The 27610-nt window shown below is 40.9% G+C and overlaps 1 protein-coding gene across 1 annotated transcript in view; it reads right to left on the bottom strand.

Annotated features, from left to right (window-relative positions):
- SH2D4B (SH2 domain containing 4B) overlaps positions 1–27212 on the bottom strand; it is a 124749-nt gene extending 97537 nt beyond the window's left edge. Inside the window, exon 1 of the mRNA XM_075217159.1 lies at positions 26876–27212. Coding sequence (XP_075073260.1) covers positions 26876–27059 — 184 coding nt within the window. The 5' untranslated portion in view covers positions 27060–27212. The remainder of the gene's footprint in view (positions 1–26875) is intronic.
- Positions 27213–27610: the final 398 nt, after the last annotated feature.

The following is a 27610-nucleotide window of genomic DNA, read 5'->3' as shown; positions in this document are numbered from 1 at the left end:
TCTTTTGAAGCCCAGTGTATCTCTCGTGTACAAGCTCTCTTAAATCCGAGAACTCATCTGGTGAGTTACATTTTACTTTATGTATGGTCTCCTCAACTGTGTCTATATATTGGTTTAGATCTCTGTTCAATGCAGCGTATTTCAACATGACGGATTCCATGCTGCCCACATGTTCCATGTCGCAGTCTGTCTGCAGCAGATGTAATGCCACTCCAGTTGTAATATCCATTCCTGTGTCTACATAAGCTTGGCAGTTCTTCAGAGATGAGAGTGAGGTAAAGGAGATTAAAGATGCCGCATGAGCAGACATGGTTTAATAATGTAGAGTTCCTTGACAGCACTGTTGGGCTTAAGGCAGCTAAGCTATTGGTAGCTTGTTTTGTGTGGGCCCAAACAAACCAAGCACTTCAGTCACAAAAGTAGCACTCTTTGTCGCTGGAGTGCTTGCTTTGTTAAGCTGTACATATCCTTTTCAATATATTACATAAGTGTCGGTGGGAGGGCCCAATTAAATTCCATCTTGCACCACATTTCTTTTCCGCCACTGCTGTGTGGCAATGTTTCCTAGATGTGCTATGAACTGCCATGTATTTGTGTCATTGCTCTGTCACTTAACATCCAGCCAGCTTGCTGCAGTCTTTGTCCAAAAGTGGATGAAAATAATATTGACATGTGAGGTGGTCAAAATTGACTGGAAATGAGTGGAAATTAGTGTTATTGAGGTAAATAATAATGTAGGAACAAAAAAAAAAGCAAAATTATGTGATTTTAGCATATTTTAACAATTTATAAAATACAGATCTAAAGGCAAAACCAAAACACGCGAGGGCGGGTTTTCCAAACCAAAACACGAACTTGATTCAGATCCAAAGTCAAAACCAAAACACGGGGGTCTGTTAACATCTCTAAAATACACTGGTGCTTCACACTCACCCACATAATATAAATACACTGGCCTCTCACACACATAAAATAATAACAATGGCCTCTTACACTCACCCACATAATATAAATACATTGGCCACACACACACACACACACCCACACCCACATAATATAAATACACTGGCCACACACACACATAATACAAATACACTGGTCCCTCACACTCACACATTGTATTAATATATTACTGCCCCCCCCCTCAACTTACCTTGCTCCATCCGCACTATGTGCAGTCTACTTTCTACTCACACATGGGACAGCACCTGTCACGTGGTGCGTGTCCAAGATGACACTAAGCAGGCCACACATAGGGGAGTTAGGGAGGAGGGGACAGATCATAAGATTCCACTGCAAATGAGAGGAGGAGGCTGGTCTCAGAGGAGGGACCAGCCACCTAGCAATAGAATCTAGGGACCGGGCCAATACTAGAGAGGCTCACTGACTCCATGTTTTGGTTTTGGTTTTGGATCTGGATTACCGTCGGGTTTTGGTTTTGCCAAAACTGCCCTCGCATGTTTTGGTTTTGGTTTTGGATCTGGATTACCGTCGGGTTTTGGTTTTGCCAAAACTGCCCTCGCATGTTTTGGTTTTGGTTTTGTTTTGCTATTTTTGTCAAAATGCCACTTTTTGGGCTAAAATCACATAATTTAGCTATTATTTTGTACCTACATTATTATTAAGCTCAATAACACTAATTTCCAGTCATTTCCAGTCAATTTTGACCACCTCACAGGTCACAATATGATTTTCATATACTTTTGCCCAAAAGACTGTGCCATAGCTAACCCCCAAATGCCAGTTGCCAGTGTTCAGTGCTTCAACAGAAGTAATTGGCCTTGAATTTATTTTTCAAAGTCTCCACTCACATTGTATTGTGCCACAGCATTATGAATAGGCCTGGCGGTGTTCTTTAAAGTGTAGTGACATTGTACTGTGCCATCGATATGGATTCACATCAGTCGAGAACAGATCAGGAGCACCAAGCAGCTGCTGGCACCAGTCCCAATGATAGTAATGCCTGTACGTCTTAAGCTAAAGCCTATGTTAAAGACTGAGGTGCATAGTGTTTTTAAAGTCAGAGGCAAACCAAAATGTAAAAAAACACAATTTTCCTTGGTAAATTAAAAAACCCTTGTAATCAAGGTAAACTTAAATGTGGTAGGGACTGATATGAGCTAACATAACTTATAACTATATCTTATAACTATTTACATAACTAGCATAACTTATAACTATATCTTGTAACTATCTACATAACTAACATAACCTATAATGGTTTCTGCTTAGTTCTCATCTGCTCTGTACAGCGCAGCGCAATTACTGGTGCTATATAATTAGCTGCTGCTAATGAGGATGATGACAGGGACGTGCAGGAAATGCTGTCTGTGGTTGGAAAAATTTCTGGACTTTACTGCCATTCTCCAACAGCATGTAGGAGATTGCAGCTGCTACCACAGTAATACAATTTGCCATCTCACAAACTGAAGCAAGAGGTGGTAACAACGTGGAATTCCACCATTTGTATGCTTAAGTGGATGAGGGAATAGCGAAAGGCCATCCACGCTTACTCCCATGGGAAAAAAGAGGGAATGTATTTAAGTCCAGCACAGTGGATAATAATTTCTCTGTTATTTATGGTCCTGAAAGTAATATAAAAGTCTACTGTAAAGTGAGTTCAGTACAGCAACCTTGAGTCCCTTAATTAGACTTTGAGAAAAAAATTGTGACTATCAGACTGGTAGATCAATTACTTTATTCGCTTCGCCAGGAACTAAGAGTTACCAACATTTTTAAATGTGATCACTATATTTTGGTGACTGTACTTGACCCTAGGTTTAAGAGTTATGTGTTATATTTATTTCCAAATGACACATATCTCAAGAGATGCAATGAGTTGCTGGTCAGCCAGTTGACAGGTCAAGTGGTACATGATGCCACAAGGTATACTCCTTCAGTTTCTACTGTGACTGCAGCTAGGAAAAATTTGCTTTACCAAGAGACCCAGTGGTGGTGATGCCTGAGTCTGCACAACATTTCAACATCTGCTCTGGTCTAAAAGAATTGCCCCAAAACCGTGACAGCTTTGGCTTAATATGTACTACAAATTCCATGAGAAAGTCCTTTGCTGGCAATTACATCAACGTACAGAGACTTCTGTAATATAGTCTTACAGCATGGAATAATTAATATTGTGTGAGCAACAATGATGTATAAACTGATGAGGATGAGAATGGTGACTGTAGATTGCAGGTGCTGGGATGTAGCTGAGAGAAGTAAGCTAGCTAGTTTTTTTCTCCAATTTCCTCTGAATCTACTTCCCTCAGTACATATCATTGTGTTCTAGTACTTTACTTCCTTTGAAGAATGTTACCCTCCTTGTTACCTTGTTGAAAAACCCTTCATAATTATATATTTCTAAGTTTCTATTATGTCTTTCCTTTCCCTTTTGTTTCTGTGTAGGCAATGACACTGAGACTGAACAGTGACAAGAACACTGTTGTTAACCCTTTTGTTTCTCTGTGAGCTTTGTGAACAACAATGCCAGCCTATTACAATCTCATTCTCCTATTTCTGGCTTAGCTCTGGCACAGTACAATGTGACTGAAGACTTGGAAGAACACTGCCAACACTTCTCTTTCACATGCATTAATAAAGCTGCCTAACTGCACTGGAGACTGCTAAGAACCCTGCTACCCCTTCAGTGTCTCTCTGTCGTGGTGGAGGGCGGTATTTATAGATTCCAAAATCCGCAAGATCCGAGATCCAACAATGTCATAATGACGTTTTGCCTCGTTTTGGAATCCGAATAGGCGGGAGAGTACCGAGCCACTCGGCTTGGTACTCGGAACCCTGAAGTTCGGGTGGGTTCGGTTTCAAGGAAACCGAGCCCGCTCATCTCTAGCCAATACAGTCTTTTTTTTTTCTGGTCCGGGGCAATATGCCCCCCTGCCCCATGGCCCAGCCCACCCCTGCTCCCCCCCACCATAGGTCTCATTGTAACTTGCCTCCCTTGCCACCCATAGGTCTCATTCTAGCTACCTTCCCCAATAGGTCTCATTCAAGCCTCAAGATGCATCAAATTCTGCAACTGTAAATATGTACCAGGTTTATGTCAGGTGTACTTACACCCAGATATACTTAAACCCATTATTACCGTATATATACTCGAGTATAAGTCGACCCGAATATAAGCTGAGGCACCTAATTTTAGCACATAAAACTGGGAAAAGTTATTGACTCGAGTATAAGCCTAGGGTGGAACACAGCGCTAATTTAACCACAAAAACCTAAATAAAAATGATAGGTTCAATCTATGAAATCATTTTTAGCTAAACCATATAAATAACAGTACATGACAAGGAACATTCATAAATGATTATAAAATCATGGGTAGCACCTAACCGAAATAAATTAAAGATAATGTAAGAAACACCCTAGGGTGCTCTGAGGGAGAGGGATTCAGCTGCATTACACACATGCTGCAGAGACATATCAAATTAACTGTCACAAACTTAGATATATTTCTATTTTTTTTTGTATGTGTAAAATATTTTTATTCAACACGTTTCATGAGATCAAGGATATTTCTAACACTTATTGATTTACAATTTGATCACCTGTCATGACACCTCCTTCAGTCACTAGCTCCATTTTTAAAAGCAGGAAATAGACTGAGGGAAAAGAAAAATTGTAATTGACAAGCACTTGCTCTTTGACCCCTGTGTGTAATATTTTGTCACAAGTGGGAATAAAAAGGGATTTAGGCACAAAGTTCCCACTTTCTGGAATACAAGGGAGAAAAGTAGTTTTCAATGGGCAAAGCTGCTGTAAAAGTCAGCCAGATAGGAGTAAAGCATATGAAGTATTGTGATATTATAGACAAGTAAATACACATCTCTCCCTTGATCTTTTTGAGCAGCAATACAATATTTTCTTTCAAGTCCATTAGCTTCCATAACAGTGAAAGTAAATACTGCAACATTTAAATAGTTTGCTTTTACATGGGATACAATCCTAAAAACAAGGGCTGTGTATTAATGAAGGACCTGGAGTTAGGCAGCTAGGCACACTGTTGAACATACACACAACTGCCCTGTATTCACAGGCTGGGATATATTTCAAACCTAAGCCATTTGATTGCTTCAGCCAGCCGTCCTTTCTGATTATAAGCTCAGCCAAACCGAGTAATATGCAGTGGACAAAGGAGGTATAGAGCCAATCAGGAAATAGATTGAGAGATGCTAGGCAATCAGAAGCTTAAGCAAACACATTGTGGGCGATGTTCTACAGGTATCGGGTTAGGCTGTGCATTAGTTCGTACGAGAGAGATTTTTTACTTACCCCCGCAGTGGAACGCATATGCGTTCCAACAACAGGAAGTTCGGCATTTGGAACGCAAGTTTGCGTTCCAAATGCCGAACTTCCTGTTGTTGGAACGCATATGCGTTCCAATGCAGAAGTTAACAGCCGAGGGACCGGACACCAGGTAAGTTCACCCGTGTATAAGCCGAGTGGCCTTTTTCAGCATACAAAAATGTGCTGAAAAACTCGGCTTATACACGAATATATACGGTATGTTGTTAACATTTTATTTATAGCATAACACATTTGCTATTAGATTTAAATAATAAAAACACTATAAAGTTCAGCAGACATAATATTACTTCTTGCATAGGAATTAAAACAGTAAAAAAAAGAAAATTTGACAGTCATTATCAGGAGAGTGTATATGCACCAGTCCTCAGGCACTCACATTTGATAAGGTAGCTGACAGTATAGTGTATATATGCATGGGTGTACCTCAGTTCGCAATTACATAAACATGCTATTACAGTACTTAACAAGAAGATAGTTATTGTCAGCCCTTATCCTTAACCCTGCATATATAAGCGCTGACAACAACTGTCTTTTTGTTTTGTATACATATATGGGCATTTATATTTCCATGCAGCTAGTAGCATATATTATATGGGATATAATGAGCGCAGGCTTATTGCCACGCAGCTGATGGGATGCAATGAGCACGGGTTTATTTTTTCTCTGGTTTTATTAAAGCACTTAGTCTGGATTTGCATGTCTTTGCCTTCCCATGTCACAAAATGTGGGAAAAATCACAGTTAAACAACACAGTTGTAACATATAATGTTCTTCTTTGATTTGGATCTAACCATCTTTCCTCCTTTTCCTATGTAGAAACATAAACGTAAATTGTGTCCTGTAAAATATATAGTTTACTATGTATTCAGAGCTGCAAATATCGGCACGTTTTACCTTTAGTAAAATCGCCATTTTAAGCATGGCCATCTAAATCATTGATTTTACAAAACCACAGTTTAATACATTTACCATTAGGCGTCTTCTTAAACCCTTGTGCGGTGAGTGAGGGGTAATAAGTAAAAATATCGATAAAAATAATAATTTTCCATGTTGCACTATAGGGCCCATCATGTCCATCCCACCATTAAGTGGTTAAGCATGCTGGCATCTGTAGTATTTCAAGTGCCAGCATACCCTTGTGACTAAAGAAAAATGTAAACAAAAGATATATTTTTTTATTTATTTTTTAATTGAACTAAAACTGTCATTCACCTTCTTTATTTCATCAACTAATGCTAAAATTGGAACCAGTGGCATATTCATCAGTAAATAATCCTGGTCTTTATATAATAAAAAAACCCTCAAAGCCGCTACTACACTAGCTCCATTAGGAGCTTCAATTGCAAATGAACTCTTATTGCTAGATTTACTAAGCTGCGGGTTTGAGAAAGTGGGGATTTTGCCTATGGCAACCAATTAGATTCTAGCTGTCATTTTGTAGAAGGTACTAAATAAATGAAAGCTAGAATCTGATTGGTTGCTATAGGCAACATCCCCACTTTTTCAAACCCACAGCTTAGTAAATCTAGCCCTTAGTGGCTATGCATTTATATAAACAGAGGATTTCCCATACTCTGAGAGCAGGGTATACACAGTAAACAAAAGCTTCCATACTTCTGCATTTTGTTTTGATTTGCAACCATTATTATTTTTTTTTATATCAATGAGCTGTATGAAGTAAATATTGTTGATTTTAATAGCATTGTTTATATACAAGTAATGTTCAAACCTGCTGTCTTTTAGTAGTTCATTACCTTTTATCCCAATAAAGTATACTGAAAGCATTCATCTGTGGGGTTGCTTCTCAGCCAAGGGAGTGGGCTCACTCACAATTTTGCGAAAGAACACAACCATGAATAAAGAACGGTAACAAGAAATCCAATAGCAACTTCTCCCAACCTTCCAAGAACAGTTTGGTAACGAACAATGCCTTTTCCAGCATGATAGAGCACCTAAGGCAAAAGTGATAACTAAGTGGCTCGTGAATCAAAACATCAAAATTTTGGGTCCATGGCCAGGAAACTGCCCAGACCTTAATCCCATTGAGAACTTGTGGTCAATCCTCAAGAGGTAGGTGGACAAACAAAAACCCACAAATTCTGACAAACTCCAAGTAATGATTAGGCAAGAATGGAGGGTCATCGGTCAGTCTGTGGCCCAGAAGTTGATTGACAGCATGCCAGGGCGTATTACAGAGGTCTTCAAAAAGAAGGGTCAACACTGCAAATACTGAATTTTTGCATAAACTTAATGTAATTGTCAATAAAACACTTTGACACTTATGAAATGCTTGTAATTTTACTTCAGTATACTATAGCAACATCTGACAAAAAGCAGCAAACTTTGTGAAAACCAATACTTGTGTCATTCTCAAAACTTTTGGCCATGACTATACCTTTTGCGTACATGAGAGCCTAAAAATACCCTACAGTATATTTGCCAGAGAAAGCAGCTATGTTATCAATGATTAGAAACATTAGTGTCGTTGAGAAAGGTATTTGCAGTATTTGTTAAATGTATTTATTGTTACAGATATTGGACTATAAGCTTTTAAATCTACCAATTAGTCCTTAGTCTGTACTGAAACTGATACGCTATCAACACTTTCCATAATGGCTCTTTACTGCAGTGATCAATTGCATTGAATTGCCGGACCATGCTTTGGCGTCCAACACTATACATTCTCTTATTGTTAGGCTGCTAGTGGTCAGATAGCGAACCTGCGGAGCAGACTGGTGGAGGTCTTCGCCTATAGCAGCCGCCTTTCCCGTAGAGCTAGACGCGCTCACAGGCACTCGGATGCCCCAGGACTTAACTCCAAATTAGTGTAGGTTCGTTATACTAACCGCAGCGCAGGCCTGGAGACAGTAGAGATGGTAATGGATGGTCAGACGAAAGCCAAGGTCAGGGGTAACTTGCAGAGTAGAATAGTCAGAAAACACGCCAAGGGTCGAGGTCAACAGCAAATCAGCAAAATTCAAGGTTCAGGCCAAAAGGTCAGGGTCACAGGCAATAAGGTAAAATCCAGTAAACAGGCAGAAGGGTCAAAACAGAAGTCCAGCAGTATATCAAGCAGGTCAGCACAGGTAACAAACCAGAATGCTATAACCGGCAGGGAGGTTAAGCCCTTATATACTAAAACTATCCAATCAGGGCTTAGCCCTGTAACAATCCTCAGGACCTGGCTGCTAAATTAATTGGCTTCATTAATCAGCCCGCAGGCTGTATTTAGCGCATGCGCTTGGCTGCAGCACTTGCCAGAGCACAGCGCTTAACACACTTGGCGTCCGGCCGTTGCCGTGGCAACATTCGGGCCCGAGCAACAGGAAGTGACGCCCCCGGCCGTCATGGCGATGGCCAGGGATGTCAGTACAGGGAGGAGGAGAGTCGCGGCAATGCCCGTGGCCGCCGCCGCTCCTGACACTTATGACATTTTATCTGTTACGGTTTGCTGTTTGGTTGGGAATTTGAGGGTGGGGCTCCATGGTGGCATTGCTTTAACCCACAAGGGGTAAAGCCCAGCTGTTACAGACATTGCAGGCTCCCAGCAAATTGGTCACCGCCATGGGGACCATTCTGGAGCTTTTTTCGAACTCACTTTGTTGCCCCACCATGGTCTCCTATACCTATAGATCATCTAATTCCTTTTCAATGCATCTTTGCTGTTAACCTCACGGAGCACTTGTTCTACTACAATTGCTCAAAGTGGTTCATTTGTGTTTAAATTGTTCTCTGCATATTCTTGTACTTGTCTCATAGGTGACTCTCCCTCTCAAGCTTTTAGGCTCTGGATGGCACTCGCCTCCCCCCCCCTCAACCAGGGATTACTTGCACATTATTTCTTTACAACGTACTCTTAAGACCCTTCGGGTAGTTACCAATCCCGTCCTCCTGTTTGGGCTCCCACTGAGTGGGTGGTCCCCCGGTCTTGGAGGCACTGCCACCCACTCATTTTCCTGACTCTATTTCCTTTTCTTCTCACTTTCCCCCTTCTTCCCATTCCTAATCTTTTCAATCCCCCATAATCCTGCTCCCGTTGCAACCCATTGTCTAGCCCCAACATCTGGCTACCTGAGTCAGGACATACCCCAAAAGGGTCACACTCTCCCACGTTGAGTCATGCCTCTAAAAGTCTTGTCCATCAATCCTACGGGCCTGAACGCTCTGTAAAAGTTCTTCTTCTCCACACCTATATTTTAAAGCACAATGCCGATATTGTCCTCTTTCAAGAGACCCACTTGAAGAGAGCTGAACATCCTTCGCTGAGAGAAGCACAGAGTGATAAACAATGGGTGAGAGAGAGGCACAGAGCGATAAAGAAGGGGTGAGAGAGAGAGGTACAGAGTAATAATGAAGGGGTTAGAGAGAATCACAGAGTGATAAAGAAGGGGTGAGAGAGAGGCACAGAGTGATAAAGAAGGGGTGAGAGAGGCACAGAGTGATAAAGAAGGGGTGAGAGAGAGGCACAGAGCTATAAAGAAGGGGTGAGAGAGAGACACAGAGTGATAAAGAAAGGGGGGGAGAGAGAGGCACAGTGTGATGAAGAATGGGTGAGAGAGAGAGGCACAGAGTGATAAAGAAGGGGTGAGAGAGGGGCACAGATTAATAAAGAAGGGGAGGGAGAGAGGCACATGGTGATAAAGAAAGAGAGGAGAGAAAGGCATAGAGTGACAAAGAATGGGGTGAGAGAGAGGAACAGAGTGATAAAGAAGGGGTGAGAGAGAGGCACAGAGTGATAAAAAAGGGGTGAGAGAGAGGCACAGAGTGATAAAGAAGGAGGCAGAGAGGCACAGAGTGATAAAGTAGGGGTGAGAGAAGCACAGTGTCAGCCGCCATCCTGTTTCTACTCCTAAACGGACGCCTGTCTCCTTGGTGAATCGGCGCCCCGCTGCTTAGAGATGCTGGCTGTTGTATTTGCATGCATACGCCGAGCTTGGCAACTGTTACTTAGCAACATGACGCCGTTTACGTTTGCCATCGGTACGCATGCGCAAGATTCCACGCTCCATCGCCAAGCTACTTGTCAGTGATTGGTTGCAGTTTCCCCGCTGATTCTCAAGCACCTATCAGGGATCTCTCCCCTCTATTTAAGGAACTCACTGAGGCCATTTGCATGCCAGAGTATTTGGTCTTCAGCCTTGCTCCAGCGTTTGTTCCTGTGTTACTGTTTATTGAATTCCGACCCCGGCTTGTTCCTGACTTTTCCTTTAGTTCCTGATTCTGGCTTAGAGTGATATTTGGTATTGACCCAGCTTCCTGACCATTCTCCTGCTTCTGATTTGGCTATATCCGTTCCTCTGGTTTTGACCCGGCTTGCTGACTTCTCTTCGATCCTGCATCCTGGTGGGCTGTCACCGTTGCCTCAATTGTTACCTCGCCAGCTGACTGATACTGAGGACCACGACCTGCGCGTTCCTTGCAGCAAAGTCCATACCTCCTTGCGGGGGTTCCTGGTGAAAACCAGGGGCGTGTTAGACTCAGTGCCTCAGTACTCAGTAGCTTCAACTGCTGGCAGGTATCATCAACTCCACCTAGTGATTCTGACACAGAAAGCGATAAAGAAGGGGTGAGAGAGAGGCACAGTGTGATGAAGAATGGGGGGAGAGAGAGGCACAGTGTAATGAAGAAGAGGGAGACACAATGTGATGAAGAAAAAAATCAAAAAACAACAAAATATCTTTTGGTGCAAGATTATGGGGATGAACAAGAAAACCACTGCACGAGTTCTGCGTCCCAGTGAACTAAACAATAAATAACAACCAAATCACAGTGGTTCTTCAGGTTATCCAAAAAAACTGATATTGCAGTGTGGATATATTAAAAACTTTTTATTAAAAAGAAATATCATAAAATATACATTATACTCAATATGCATGCACATAAATTGCCATCTATAAGAGAAGAAACAATATTAAATAGGTGCACCTATAATAAAAGACAAATCCAATTGAATCAACTCCTCCAAAGATATTGATGGTAAAATTGTGTCAAATTCAAGTATTCCTGGTCAGAAAAGGACTCAAAGCAAAGCACACATCAATAGATCCATATATTATCGTAAAGGATTCCGACTCAACGGGGTATTTGTTAGCAGAGATATGGACAGTCCACAAAGTGTCAGTATAGCAATAACTTTAAATCCCCAACGCCTGGGCTAGACAGTCTTTCGCCCAGTATTTTTATTTTTGCTACACTTCATTATCTGTTGTTAATATAATCTTACTCAACACAGAGTGTATTCGTAGACAATTATTATGGAGGTATAGGCAGTCCACGATAAAAAGCACTTGCTTACCAGATACTGGAATATACAGTGTGTCACCCGATCAATGCTGCTTTATTCGTTGTATACGTGCTGACAGTTGTTGTTACAGCGAATGTCCTCCTTCAAAATTGAGTAGCCTGGATCCACGTTCCTATACATATAATTGTACCAAGAGTCTTCCTCATGGATTCTTATCCGCCAGTACTATAGCCTTACGGTAGATGATTGAAACCTCCTGTGGCAGTAATAGTATTCGCTGGCCCCCAATCCGAGACCTATTAAAAATACTCAGGCAGGCAATTCCGGCTCTAATAAACTTGTGAACTCTCCGATCATATAAACAGCATATGAGTATCAGTCACAGTAAGACAAGAGACCCTACCTTACGTGTTTCGTTGTAGCAAACAACTTTATCGGAGATAGTCAATCTCTTATCATAGGGGGAACCCGCGCTGTAGGTTGCCCTGTTATAGTTTCACCTGGTTGCTGAAACCAGCCCATGCTATAAGTACTGGTGCTTAGATCACTTTGTTTGGGGGCTACAGTTTTTTGAACAATAAAAAAATATACTGTATATATTTTAAATTCTACATTAAATGGCAGTCCCATCATCAAGTTGAAGAGAATCAGCATTTGATGAGGCATCTCAAAAGCCTCATCAAATGCTTAAAATGTATCTGTCACGGTTTGGTATTCTGGACTCTGGATCCGTTCAATAGGTGTTGTAGGATTGGATCCTCGGGGAGCAAGAGTAAGGTAACACACTGGCAAGTGGTAGCAGTACCAAAGGGTAAATAGATGACAGATGCAGGATAAAAGTACAATCAGCGGTTTAATGATGACTGGATGAATTCACAGGAAAGTCTTGATATATATATATATATATATATATATATATATATATATATAGATAGACACTAGGAGCGTAGTACAAGGTGGGTGGAGCCACCGGCAATATCATATGCAATGAGAACAATCAGCATGTAATTAGATATGGCGTAGAATGAACATTCCAGCAATAAGGTGGAAAAAATAAGGCAGCAGGTTTATGGTATCACAATACAGCAGCACACATCAGAGGAAAGAGTAACAGTCCAGGCAGCAATATAATCACAATAGATGCGGCAGGGATCCGGAACCATACAATGCCTTAATACTTTCATTCATTCATGAACAGTTCAGCCAGAGAAGAGAACAACAAGCAGCTTGATGATACGACCTGTAGTGCCACTGATCCAACTAGACAAATATGGACTAGATGATCTTGAGTGGTTCAGTCCGTGGAGGGGTAACACAGTAGAGATAGGTGCAGCTTGAGCTATATAGCCCGTGGCATATCCCACAGCAGAGATAGGTGCAGATTGAGCTGAATAGCCCGTGGAGTATCACACAGCAGAGACAGGTGCAGCTTGAGCTGTATAGCCAGTGGAACAGCAAAAACAGCGGAGACAGTTGCAGATTGAGCAGTATAGCCTTTAAAACAGCAACACAGCAGGGGCACTAACGATCCAGGTAAGAGCACACAGAATAGGTAGGATTCTAATCAGACAGGTAACTTGATCAACAGGCCCAGAAGAGAGGGAGGAAGTGCCCTTTCAAGTCTGGAGCCAAAACAGGAACCAATAGGAATCTTAATTAGAAGTAGACAGGTAAGCAGTCTGCACATGCGCAGGTCAGAACTTAGAGGTTTGAAGTCTATTGATGAGACACATGAGAGTGTCTCAGTCTTCGTCTATGGAAGCCGAATGAGCAGCGTGTGACAGTACCCCCCCTTTTAAAGGTGGGCACCACACACCTAGGATTCGGCTTAGAAGGAAAGTTTGTGTGAAAGTTCCTAACCAGAACTGGAGCATAAACATCCGCAGCGCGGATCCAGGAACGTTCCTCAGGACCAAACCTTTTCCAGTCTACTAAATACTTCAAGCTTTCTTTAGAGATTTTTTAATCCAATATTTGTTTGACCTTGAATTCTTGATCTAAGTGAACTTTAGGTGCTGTAGAAGAAGTATGATCAATGGTTTCAACAAGTAGACATGGAACGAATTGGAGATCTGAAGAGCAGCTGGTAAAGATAATTTCACAGAAGCTGGATTAATAATTTTAGAAATAGTAAAAGGACCAATAAAGCAAGGAGCAAACTTGGTACAAGGAGTCTTGAGACGGATATTCTTTGTAGAGAGCCATACTCTATCACCTATCTTGAAGGCAGCTGTGGCCCGACGTTTTCTATCCGCCGCAAACTTGTAACGTTTGGAAGATTTCTCAAGACAGCTCCTGACTTGATTCCAGATAGAAACAAATCTCAGTTGGATGAGATTAGCAGCCGGAACCTGGGTGGGCGGGAGGGAAGTAAACCTGGGAAAGGATGGATGAATCCCATACGCGATAGAAAATGGTGATGCAGAAGTTGACTCATGAAGGGCATTATTATGCACAAACTCTGCCCAAGGTAGAAGATCCACCCAATCGTCCTGATTGGCAGTAGAGAACATTCTAATAAAAGTCTCTAAGGGCTAGATTTACTAAGCAGCGGGTTTGAAAAAGTGGGGATGTTGCCTATAGCAACCAATCAGATTCTAGCTGTCATTTTGTAGAAGGTACTAAATAAATGAAAGCTAGAATCTGATTGGTTGCTTTAGGCAACATCCCCGCTTTTTCAAACCCGCAGCTTAGTAAATCTAGCCCTAAATCTTGGTTTACACGTTCAGTCTGTCCATTAGACTGGGGATGGTAGGATGATGAGAAGTTTAATTGGATACCAAGAATTTTACACAAGGCTCGCCAGAATTTAGACACAAACTGAACTCCACGGTCTGACACAATTTCTGCAAGACAGCCATGCAACCGGAATATCTGCTTAACGAAATATGTGGCAAGGACAGATGAAGATGGTAGGCCAATAAGTGGAATAAAATTAGCCATTTTTGAGAACCGATCTACCACTACCCAGATTGTATTATATTTTTTGATAGGGGGTAGGTCGGTGATAAAGTCCATGCTCAAATGGGTCCGTCCATGGTCTGTCCGGAATAGGAAGTGGGATCAATTGTCCAGCAGGAGATTGACAAGATGACTTGTGTTGACTACAGATTTCACAGGAAGCAACAAAGTGCTTAACATCACAATGTAATTTTGGCCACCAATAATTGCGGGAGACCACCTCAATGGTTTTACGCATACCAGTATGGCCAGCAAAACGAGTAGAATGGAACCAAGTCAAAAGTTTCTTTCGTAAATCCGGTGGTACAAAAGTCTTCCCAGGGGGTGGTGTACAGGCAGGAGACAAAGTAGAAGTAAATATACACTTGGGATCTAGTATAGGATGAGGTGTCACCTCTTCTGTCTTGGAATCAATGGAAAAGGCTTGGGAAAGAGCATTTGCATGTTTATTCTTCTCACCAGGTTTGAATGTAATTTGAATATTGAAGCGAGAGAAAAAGAGAGACCACCTAGCTTGTCTAGGATTTAAGCATTGAGTGGATTGTATGTATAATAGATTTTAATGATCCGTAAAGATGGTAACTGGGAATTTGTCTCCCTCTAGAAGATAACGCCATTCCTCCAATGCTATTTTAATGGCAAGTTATTCTTTATCGCCAATGATGTAATTCTTCTCTGCAGGTAAAATCTTCTGGAGAAGAATGCACAGGGATGGAACTAGTTAAGGTGAGACTTCTGAGATAACACAGCCCCTACTCCCACACTTGAAGCATCAATCTCGAGGAAGAATGGCAAAGACATGTTAGGTTGTTGAAGAATAGGTGCCGAGGAGAATGCTTTTTTAAGAAATTCGAAAGCCTTTAAGGCCTCTGGCGGCCAGGATTTGGGATTGGCACCCTTCCGGGTGAGAGACACAATGGGTGCCATGATAGTGGATTATCCTTTGATGAAACGTCTATAATAATTAGAGTATCCTAGAAAGCGTTGCACAGGCTTCAATACTAAGGGAAGAGGCCACTCAAGTATAGCTCGAACCTTACACAAAAGTGGAAGCTGCTCAAATCAATTTATAGGCCGTAACAGGTGCTTGAAAGGGTGGGGTTATCCTGCAAGGAACATACACACAACATTTTTTTCCCCCAGCACACTGCTATAGCCAGCAACAGATCTGCCATTTCTACTGTAGATAAAAATGCAAAAGTCTTTGTTGCACACATTTGCAAATGTATGTTTAAGCCATCCGCCACGCCAAGGCGCTTTTGCTAATAGGATGGAAAAAAACAAACAAAAAAAACCTACTCTAAACAATGAGAGTCCCATATATTTGGGCCATACATATGTGTTTTTAAATTGAGAGCCAACTTACCAAAGAGGTACCCCAGAAGCCTCCAAACAGCAATTCAGTGCCAGTACCCCCTCTCAGCTACTGACACCAACATGCCTCTCAGACAAATACAAAAGTGGAAGCTGCTCAAATCAATTTATAGGCCGTAACAGGTGCTTGACAGGGTGGGGTTATCCTGCAAGGAACATACACACAACATTTTTTCCCCCAGCACACTGCTATAGCCAGCAACAGATCTGCCATTTCTACTGTAGATAAAAATGCAAAAGTCTTTGTTGCACACATTTGCAAATGTATGTTTAAGCCATCCACCACGCCAAGGCGCTTTTAGCTTGAACCTTCTCGGGGTCCATCTCCAATTTTGAGCCTGAGACAATGTAGCCAAGGAATGACATTTGGGACTTTTCAAATAAGCATTTTTCTAATTTGCAAAAAAGTTGATTCTTGCGAAGACATGAGAGAACTTCTGCCACATGAAGGCGATGTGAATGAATGTCCTGGGAGAAGATCAAAATGTCATCTAAATATACAATGACACAATCATAGAGGAGGTCTCTGAAGATTTCATTAACAAAACCTTGAAACATCGTAAGGGCCATTACACAAACCGAAAGGCATCACTAGGTATTCGTAGTGGCCATCGCGAGTGTTGAAAGCTGTTTTCCATTCATCACCGGCTTTAATTCGGATGAGATTATAAGCTCCCCTAGTTTTGTAAAAATCTTCACCCCCTTTAGACGGTCGAATAATTCAGTGATGAGAGGAATGGGGTACCGGTTCTTAATGGTGATGGCATTAAGACCTCTGTAGTCAATACATCGGCGAAGGGACCCATCCTTCTTTTAAACAAAAAAGAAACCAGCCCCAGCAGGAGAGGATGAAGGTCTAATGAATTCACGAAGAAGATTCTCTTGGACGTATTTGGACATTGCTTGAGTCTCTGGCAAGGATAAAGGATACACACGACCTCGTGGAGGGATTTGATCAGGTAACAGATCGATAGGAAAATTCCATGTTCGGTGAGGAGGAAGATGTTCACATCCCAAAATGACAGATACTGACTTGGAAGGCAGCTGGATTGAGATTCAGATGAGATGCTAGTAGAGGCCAGGGGATGAACACGTGAAAGACAATTTTTAAAGCAATTAGAACTCCAGAATAAAACTTGTGAAGTGGTCCAATCAATCTGAGGACAATGTTGTTGGAGCCAGGGTAATCCCAGAATGACAGGACTAGTAGAAAATGGCAAAACATGGAAGGATATCATCTCTTTATGTAATTCTCCTATTTGTAATAGAATAGGATGAGTGCATTTCTTAATGAGACCATTGGAGATGCGAGATCCATCAATTGCAGAAATAGATACAGTATGCTCTAGGGAGGATGCGGGTAAGGACCCTTGGGACACGAGGAAAGAAGAAATAAAGTTCCCAGCAGCTCCTGAATCCAGCAAAGCATAGGAGTAAACAGGGCCAGAAGGGCCATATAATATAATTGGAAATGAGCACATAGTGGGTAATGATGATTGAGGAGAAGATTTGACATTGCCTAATTTGACTTCCATAGAAAAAATTAGACTTTGGCATTTCCCGATTTTCTTGGGACACTTATTGAGGATATGCCCTGGATCGGCACAGTAAATACACAATTTATTTTTAAATCTTCGATCGCGCTCCTCCGGAGTCAAACGCGATCGTCCTAGTTGCATTGATTCCTCTTCAGAAGCAGGAGAGAGATAGCGAGTTAATGTTCTGGATACAGAACGACAGGAGTTATACTTTTCAGCAGATCTTTCTCTGAAATGTAAGTCCAGACGATTACACAAAGAAATTAGAGCATCCAAAGTAGCAGGTAGTTCCTGGGAGGCAAGAGCATCCTTGATCTTATCAGATAAGCCATGCCAGAAAGTAGCCACTAGAACATCATTATTCCAACGTAGTTATGATGATAAAGTGTGGAAGGAGATCACATATTGCGCCACTGATCGTGACCCTTGACGAAGCCTGAGAATACTTGAAGCTGCAGAGGTTCATCAAAAATTTTACGGAATGTGGTTATAAAGGCAGAGCTGTCTGAAAGGAGAGGATCATCATGCTCCCAGAGGGGGAGGCCCAGGCCAGACAATATGATATTAAGTAAGCAACTCTTGTTCTTTGAGTAGAAAAGTTCTGAGGTTGTAATTCGAATTGAATCGAAGACTGATTGAGGAAACCTCTACAGGCTTTAGGGTCGCCATCAAACTTAGCAGGTGACGGAATCCGGAGAGTAGAATGATAATTACTGGGTAGCTCTGGTACAGGAGGTTCCGATGGAGGAACGAGCGGAAGAAGTGAGGATAAGGCGGATTGAATAGAATCAACTCTAGAGGCCAATGTCTGGAAACATTGAAGGAGTTGGTGTTGAATTTCATCATGTTGTTCTACCCTATGGAGTAACAGCCGCAGAGTCTGTTTAGCCGACGTTTCCCCAGGGGAGTCTATTGTGGCCTGTTGATACTGTCATGGTTTGGAATTCTGGACTCTGGATCCGTTCAATAGCTGTTGTAGGAATGGATCATCGGGGAGCGAAAGTAAGGTAACACACTGGCAAGTGATAACACACTGGCAAGTGATAGCAGTACCCGAGGGTAAATAGATGACAGATGCAGTATAAAAGTACAATCAGTTGTTTAATGATGACTGGATGAATTCACAGGAAAGTCTTGATATATATATATATATATATATATATATATATATATATCTATATATAGATAGACACTAGGGGCATAGTACAAGGTGGGCGGCAATATCATATGCAATGAGAACAATCAGCATGTTATTAGATATGGCATAGAATGAACAGTCCAGCAATAAGGTGGAAAGAATAAGGCAGCAGGTATATGGTATCAAAATAGAGCAGCACACATCAGAGGAAAGAGTAACAGTCCAGGTTGCAATATAATTACAATAGATGCGGCAGGGATCCGAAACCATACAATGCCTTAATACTTTCATTCATACATGAACAGTTCAGCCAGAGAGGAGAACAACAAGTAGCTTGATGATACGACCTGTAGTGCCACTGAGCCACCGAGACAAATGTGGAGTAGATGATCTTGAGTGGTGCAGTCCGTGGAGGGGTAACACAGTAAAGTAAGGTGCAGCTAGAGCTGTATAGCCCGTGGAGTATCCCACAGCAGAGACAGGTGCAGATTGAGCTGTATAGCCCGTGGAGTATCCCACAGCAGAGACAGGTGCAGATTGAGCTGTATAGCCCGTGGAGCATCACACAGCAGAGACAGGTGCAGCTTGAGCTGTATAGCCAGTGGAACAGCAAACACAGCGGAGACAGTTGCAGCTTGAGCAGTATAGCCTTTAAAACAGCAACACAGCAGAGGCACTGACGATCCAGGTGAGAGCACACAGAATAGGTAGGATCCTAATCAGACAGGTAACTTGATCAACAGGCCCAGAGGAAAGGGAGGAAGTGCCTTTTCAAGTCTGGAGCCAAAACAGGAACCAATAGGAATCTTAATTAGAAGTAGATAGGTAATCAGTCTGCACATGCTCAGATCAGAACTTAGAGGTTTGAACAGGGCTGCCAAAAGGGATTCAGGTCCCCGGTACAACAAATTCATGATCCCCCCCCCTATAGTTGAGTAAGCAAAAAAAATTTGGCGCCGCAAATTTTTAAAGAAGTATTGTCACTCAATTGGGGGCGTGGCAATGCACCATTGGGGTGTGGCTAGCACATTAAAATCACTAGGTCCTGAATTCCTCAGAGCGTGACATTTGTCCAAGCACTCCTGACTTTCAGGACATCTAGCACCCTTGTGTAGTATAGGAAGAATGCAGTGTGTACAGAAAGAGTTCAGTCTTGGCCTGCGTCCACTGGGCTCACCAAACATTGGCATTGTCCCTACTAGAATCACAACATTTCACACACTATGCTGCTCTGTCCTACCTGTTCTTCTCACTTTTACCACATGTGGCTGCTGGTTTCTTTAGTTGCGGCTTGTCTGGATTCTGGAATGTTGGAGGACCTATTTGGAAAAAAATGGCTACATTTAGAAAATTACAGCCAGCCCCACCGTTAAATCAATAACATCCATGATTAATAATTAGGTCTTCCTCCAGCCCCAACATTAAAATAGTATTCCCATTACCCCGCAAACAAAATAGCAGCCATTAATTAGCCACCATCTACCTCACACACACTACATTGCCAAAAGCTCCGTGCCATCACACACACATTACTGTGCCCCTTTATCATCACCACGCTATGCCCCCTTATGATCACACTGCGCCCTCCATGCTGCCTTTGCCCCTTTCTTTAACCCCCTGTGCCATGCTGCTTGTCCCTTTTTTCTTTAACCCCCTGTGACATGCTGCTATTGTCCCTCTTTTCTTTAACCCCCTGTGCCATGCTGCTTGTCCTTCTTTTCTTTAACCCCCTGTGCCATGCTGATATTGTCCCTCCTTTCTTTAACCACCTGTGCCTCTCTGCATTTCTCCTTCCTTTTTTTAACCCCCTGTGCCATACTGCTTGTCTTGTCCCTCTTTTCTGTTACCCCTCTGTGCCATGTTGCTTGTCCCTCGTTTTTAACCCCCTGTGTCATGCTGCTATTGTCCATCCTTTCTTTAATCCCTCTGTGTCATGCTGCTATTGTCCCTCCTTTCTTTAACCCCCTGTGCCATACTGCTTGTCTTGTCTCTCTTCTCTGTAATCCCTCTGTGCCATGTTGCTTGTCCCTCATTTTTTAACCCCTCTGTGTCATGCTGCTATTGTCCCTCCTTTCTTTAACCCCTCTGTGTCATGTTGCCCCCCCCCCCCCGTTTTTTTTAACAACCCTACCCCCCCCCGTTTTCCTCCCTTCACTTACCTTTACTTCCCTCTTCTTTCTTGTCTTCTCTGCTGCTTTGTGCTCCTATGCTCCAGACTGACTGAATGCTGGGCGTGACATGCTGACGTCACACCCGGCACCCGGCATTTAGTCAGCCTGGAGCAATGGAGCACAGAGCAGCATAGAGGAGGGACGCCGGCGCCGCAATCATGTGAGTATGTTTTGGGGTTTTTTTTAACTATCCTGCTGCCTCCACCAACGACTGATCCCCCCCCCCTCCCCCCGCCGAAAAAAAATAAAATGAGTTTAAAAAAAAAAAAAAGGTCGGCGTGAGGGCCCCCTGACATGCCCGGGCCTGGGTAATTAGTACCCGTTCCCCCCCTCTCAGCGGCCCTGGGTTTGAAGTCTGTTAATAAGACACATGAGAGTGTCTCAGTCTTTGTCTATGGAAGCCGAATGAGCAGCGTGTGACAGTATCACAAGCTTTAATCATTCAGACACATATATCTATGTATGCATGTGACTCAATATATACATATGCTTTTTAATGCATTTCATGTCTGTGCCTTAGCTTCTATTAAGGACATTAACAGATCTCTTGATCCCTTAATAACAAGTGAGCAGCTAGGGTCACAAAAGTCTTCTCACTTCTCTGTTAGGCCACCAAGACCTATTGGGTCTGATTCATTAAGGAAAGTTAAGCAAAAGTAAGTAAGTAAGGCAAAACCATGTTGCATTGGAGGGAGGTGGGGTGTAAATGTAAAATGTGATGGCAGATTTATATTTGGGGTGGGTCATGTTCTAGATCGACTTTAAATTTCAGTGTACTAATAAGCTATGAAGTATTTGTGTGCTACATGAAAAAACAGACAATATTTTCCTTATGTGCAAAATAATAAACTAATTTGCACCCCTTCAATTGCAACATGGTTTTGTTCAGAAAACATACTCAATTTTTTGCTTAACTTTCCTTATTGAATCCGGCCGATAATGTCTGCCCATATTATGTTGGTCACTGGTATGTGGGTAACTCCTCAATACACATCTCTGACCAAGAGGTGGAACTACCAAGTTGTGGGCCCAGGTGCAAAAATTTGCTTTGAGCCCAGAGTCACATCCACACACACACATACATACACAATAAAAACTGTATGGTATCTTTTTGTTTTGTTTATTTCAAATTACAGGTATAAGAAATCTAAATATATATCGTACTTCTGTATCACACTGTGACCCTTCTCCATCACACTGTGCCCCCCTACTGTACCATGCTGTTCGCTGGCCCCTTCTGTGGCCCTCCTTCTCTATCACACTGTGCTCCCCACTGCCTCTGTTCCTTTACTTACCTTTTACTTGGCCTTCTTTCTTCTCTTTCTCATCTGTCTTCAATCTTCATGCTTGTGGCTCCTCTCTGCGTCGTTCCTCAATGACAATGCTGAACATGATGATTTCACGTCTGACATGCAGGGAGGAGGATGTCTGGTCCCGGGCATTGCCCGATTTGTAAATATATATTTCTTTTTTTAAATGGATACCGGTGACACCATTGTCGGCATGGGCCCTGGTGCTGTGCACTGGCCGCACCACTGGTGGTTCGCCTCTGCTCTGGCTTTCAGAAGGGGGAGGTCCCACATGTATTCAATCCTTAAAAAGCCTGCATACAAGATCTGAAATGGCCCCAAACACAGTCTGGCACAGCTAATTCTCGTGCACAAATGTGGATAGAACGTACCAAAGAACAACACTGCACTGCAGGATAACTGGCAAATTTTAGGCTGTGGGGGCAAGACTCCACTTAGTAGCCTATTAGGAACATTTTAAAGGAAAGAAAACACAGGTGGCCCAGTGACCAAGCCCAAGGTAGCACATTATGTGATTGGCCCGGGGGGGGGGGGGGGGGCAGATTCCCCTTAGCCCCCCCATCCCATTTGAACTTAATACTGCAGTAAATAATGTATATTCTTTCATAGGGTGGATGACCTTGACAACCATGGTCAACTTCTGCAAGCTCTCCAGAGTAAACATCCTGATCTCATCCTGCTGCTGTGCGATTTAGATAAATAACTGGGCACAACTTGATTATACTTTATTAACTTGTCCCCTTCAAGCTCACCTATTTAGGCAAGATAAGTAAATTCTCAGATCACATTCACAACTTCCCTTGGGCTGTTCTACCTGATTACCACCAATCGTGTCTGTGTGAATGGATCATATAACCGCACTAAGCACTTTCCCATTGCAGTCAGGCTAGACCATGTGACACTTAAATTTATGTATCAATCTCTTATTTTCTTATAGATAGTAAGCTTGTGAGCAGTGCTTTCCTATCTTCTTGTTGCCCTGTTAATTCCAAAACAAATTCTGAGACCACCAAATATTTGTAATAGGCGTATCAGATTGATCTGTATCAGATGGTCTACATATTATTGTTTAAATATATTATATTATTAAATTTCTTAAAATATTCTTAAACTGATTATTATTGTGTATTTTTCTCAGTGACAGTGTGTTATTTTGCTTTATCTGCTCCAACTGAGGGGTGATTAGAGTTTGCTTTCTATTGTTCTTTTTTTATTCTAATATAATTTAAATCTAACATTAGCATCTAATGTGCTAATCTGATTAAAACATTTTATTCATGCAAATCTTGGTCTGCATACATGTCCTGTGGCATGCCTGTAGCCAATTTTCCAATCATGTCATTGTAAGGATAGGCTGGCTACTGAAAACAATGATAGTGTGAGCCATTGATTTGATTGCTGCATTTTCATTCTCAGAATTGAAGCTCATCAATGCTATTAAAGACAAAACCTCATTGTAGAGAAAATTGTAGGGTAAGGTGGGGTGATTTTAAACTGTGGTTTGGCTGTCAAGATAATGGGTAAGTTAAAGGAAATACTCAGCTAACCAAATGTGTGAAGAATTCAATCAGAAAGTAATACAAAGAAGTGCCATGAGGACTGTAAAAGAACGGGAAAAGATTGTTTTTCTCACATTCCAAACACTTAATTGCTGATTTTCGGCTTTTGAAATAAATTGTAACTCAATACAATTAAAATTAATGGCTCATTGTTTTTATGAAACGTGTTTTATTCTTGACCGCTAAAGTAATTAAAAATACCTTTCCTAAATGAAATTATGTTTGTGCATGCTTTTAAATAACACTCTTTTAAGATTACTGCTATGTAATGCAGTCTGTGGAAATATGATGCTGTCAATGGTTCTGAATTATATGCATATATTCATAGAGGCAAGAGACAATATAGTATATTTAGTCAATCAGAGTTATTTCAGAATATCAAAACACCTGTGTGCTCAAAGCTTATTAAAAGTACCACAAATTCCCTACTGACTGAAATACAAACACATAAATGTATAACAAATCATAAAATGTTTCCATGAATGCAGCTGTCACTCAAAAATTTGAATATTAAACCCAAGAAAGCAAAGATTAACATTGTTCAAAGAAAAATTCTGTGGAATAGACAGATGACAGTAAAAATGCATTCATATAACGCTAAAAGCAAATTCTTTTCAGTTATACAGATAAATGAAATCACCCTCACTTGCTGGACATACTCATTCTAAAACAATGTTCTGTTGTTCAATTATGGACATAAACTCCAAGCAAATATATACATGTTTTATTTTTATTAGCAATGCAGTAGATAAAATGGAAATTGGATTATCACAAGAATAAATAAGGAACAGGAGATTATAAAGGGAGATTTTACAAATTGCTGTTTGTTTATTAATTATATACTCCAAAATACCACAAGGAACCTGGTTGCCTACATCAGTGCATGTGACTAAGCGTTTCTTTCTTTTCAATAAATTACTGCTCTGACCTAAAAATGATAACTATAAGAATAATAATAAAAAGATATTCATAAAAAAAGAAATACAATTATGAGAATATTCCTGAAATGTAGAGTCTGATATACGCACAAACTGACCTGGGATTGATAAAGTATCAGATCATGACTTGAATTCAATTTAAGAAAGGATTGTGTTTCTTTCTTCAACGTAACTTAGTATGCAGATATATTTATTTATATTTATAGAAGACAAAAATTGGAGTAATTGAACCATAGTTGGGGTCAGGAAGGTTTTATTTTTCTACAGCTAAATTTGCAATTGTCACACCGGGAAGTATATTTACTAAACTACGGGTTTGAAAAAGTGGAGATGTTGCTATAGCAACCAATCAGAGTATAGTTGTCATTTTGTAGAATGCTCTAAATCAGGCCTGTCCAACCTTCGTCCCTCCAGGTGTTGTGAAACTACAAGCTCCAGCACGCTTTGCCGGTAGACAACCAGTTGATAGCTGGAAGGGCATGCTGGGACTTGTAGTATCACAACACCTGGAGGGCTGCAGGTTGGACAGGCCTGCTCTAAATAAATGATAACTAGAATCTGATTGGTTGCTATAGGGAACATCTCTACTTTTTCCAACCCGTAGTTTAGTAAATATACCACCAGGAGTTTTCTTTTGCCTTCTGGATCAACACAAGTAAAATGTATGAAATATTGTCTATTTCCAACCTTACTGAATGTTTAAGGTTTGCAGCATGTAAGTGAACTAATTTGTTTCCTTAGTTTGTCATTTAAATATGAAGCACCTCATCTACATAATGGCCATATATCTAAAATGGCATTTCCTACATTTGGCCCTTACTAGCTTTTCTAGTCACAGACACATATGTTATTTATATAGCCAAACATTAACTGCTGCATTTTTGTACATTCATTATTTACACTAAATTTTCAATAAAATATCAGCTGTTTAGACTCAGATGCTAAATAGTAATTCATTCATTCATTTACCAAATGAAGGTGCACTACTTTTAAGAATTCTATATGCATGTTGTACATTATATGTTAGAATAATTAAGACTAAAACATGTTGTCCTGGTTAGAGCACATCTGGCGAATTACTTTTGCTAATGATAAATTCACCATATGTATATATTTTGTACTGGCGGCATTGACTGCACGTCAGACTTTTAGAGGAAGTGGTTGCATGACATGCATCTAAATACCCAAAATTCACAGCTTCAAGCTATTAGATGTGATCTTCTGCAACACTGCATCCGCTTTTGTGGTAAGGTCTTTGAAATATATTAAAAAAACAACAGATCCATTTTACTTTGCATATTATCTAGATTCACTACTAACATTATGTAGCATTTAACTTGTGCAGCAATATAATTTATTCTAATTTACACTACAATAGAGTACATTTTACAGCCTAATCATAAGCACTAATGATTTTTTTTAAGTGAAATACCAATGAGCAATAACCAAAGTATCACCAGTATCATTTAAAAATATAACCTTATATGTGGCAATTAGTGGCTCACTTGTCTATTATTGTCACATCTATAAAAGGGGCAATATGAACTTAATTGCGTTTCTTCAAACTTATTTTTTTTAGTAAGTCCAAACATGTCTAAGGAGCAAAACTGGGTGGAATTTTTAATATTTTGTCAAATTTAAATTGTATATTAATGGGTATACTTTGCCATGATTTTTAATATTTAGAATCCATGACAAGAAAAGATAAAGAAGGTTTGCTGTAATTTAGTGAAGTCAGAGATGTGGGTAACCTGCTGTAACAACAAGGCAGCCTCCTAAAAATCCTTTTAAATGACGTTCTAATTAAAGAGAGTCATAATGACATTCAAGTGGATAGATGACAGTATAGTAAGCTACTCTCTACAACATATCAAAATATATGGTTTAGTTCAAATTTAATGACAATTTAAAAATTTAAAAATGATCCTATAACATTGGCTGCTAATATTTATTCCAGTACCTCTTCATACAATAGATCCCCAATTACCCTTTCATGCTTCTAGTGAATCATCTATAAGCTACGTGTACCAGTATTACAACATGCACCACAAACTTGGGATCCAAATTCTAGTGAACATTTAGCAGTATATTTACTAAACTGCAGGTTTGAAACTTTGGAGTTGTTGCCTATAGCAACCAATCAGATTCTAGCTGTCATTTTGTAGGATGTACTAAATTATTAACTAGAATCTGATTGGTTGCTATATGCAATATCTCCACTTTTTCAAACCAGCAGTTTAGTAAATATACCCCTTAGTTGGCAGTTTTGAGTTATTTTGGTATTGTATCACTGTTTTGCCTCAATTTCAATAGCACTTACTGTGTTGAAACTTGGCTTTGATTTTCATCTTGCACTGCTCCTTGTCCAGGTTCCTGTCCCACTCAGTCCAGCGCCTGATCTGCTCTTCTCTCATCTTGTAGAAGAGAATTTGTTTCTGCTCCTCATTGAGCTCAGCTAGAAGGTCAGGATCAATGTACATGTCCCTTAGAATCTGTTGCAGCATAATGATTGGGGATCCTCAAATTTATTCCCACCAAATTCCTGTCATTGCCTTTTTTTCTTTAGCATGCTTTGCTAAGGATGTTTATCTCTGGAATTAAGCTAGATATTAAAAGGGTTCTAACTACACAAAAAGGGCTAGAATACAAGTCAATAATCTTTAGTAGTACCTACGAATAATAGCTGCTGAGTAGATACAATGGATGAGACAGAAAAACAAATGTAAAGAGACAGCAGTGTAAAACAGTGAGTATCACACCCTTGCTATGGTTGATTTGTTTCTGGCTTTGAAGCAATGTGTGCTCAGGATAACAATGTTTTGAGTGATGTCATGGTTAAAAGTAACAGCTACACCAGCAATATCCATGTCAAGGCTGTTCGGCCTTTGGGAACTGATCTCTGGTGACAGACAGGAAGGCTTGGTTTTGTTCTGAGTGCCATCCGATTACAGCACAGGGCAGCAGGGGATGAGATTTCACTCTTTTTGATTAACTATTCTGCTGCTGTGCAACCTGTAACACAAATATTTAATTTTCATACAAAACAGTATACTTT

The sequence above is a fragment of the Mixophyes fleayi genome, chromosome 6 (genome assembly GCF_038048845.1).
Source record: "Mixophyes fleayi isolate aMixFle1 chromosome 6, aMixFle1.hap1, whole genome shotgun sequence".
Classification (NCBI taxonomy): Eukaryota; Metazoa; Chordata; class Amphibia; order Anura; family Limnodynastidae; genus Mixophyes; species Mixophyes fleayi.
Note: the sequence above shows the minus strand (reverse complement) of the source record. Positions and strands in the feature narration are given on the sequence as shown.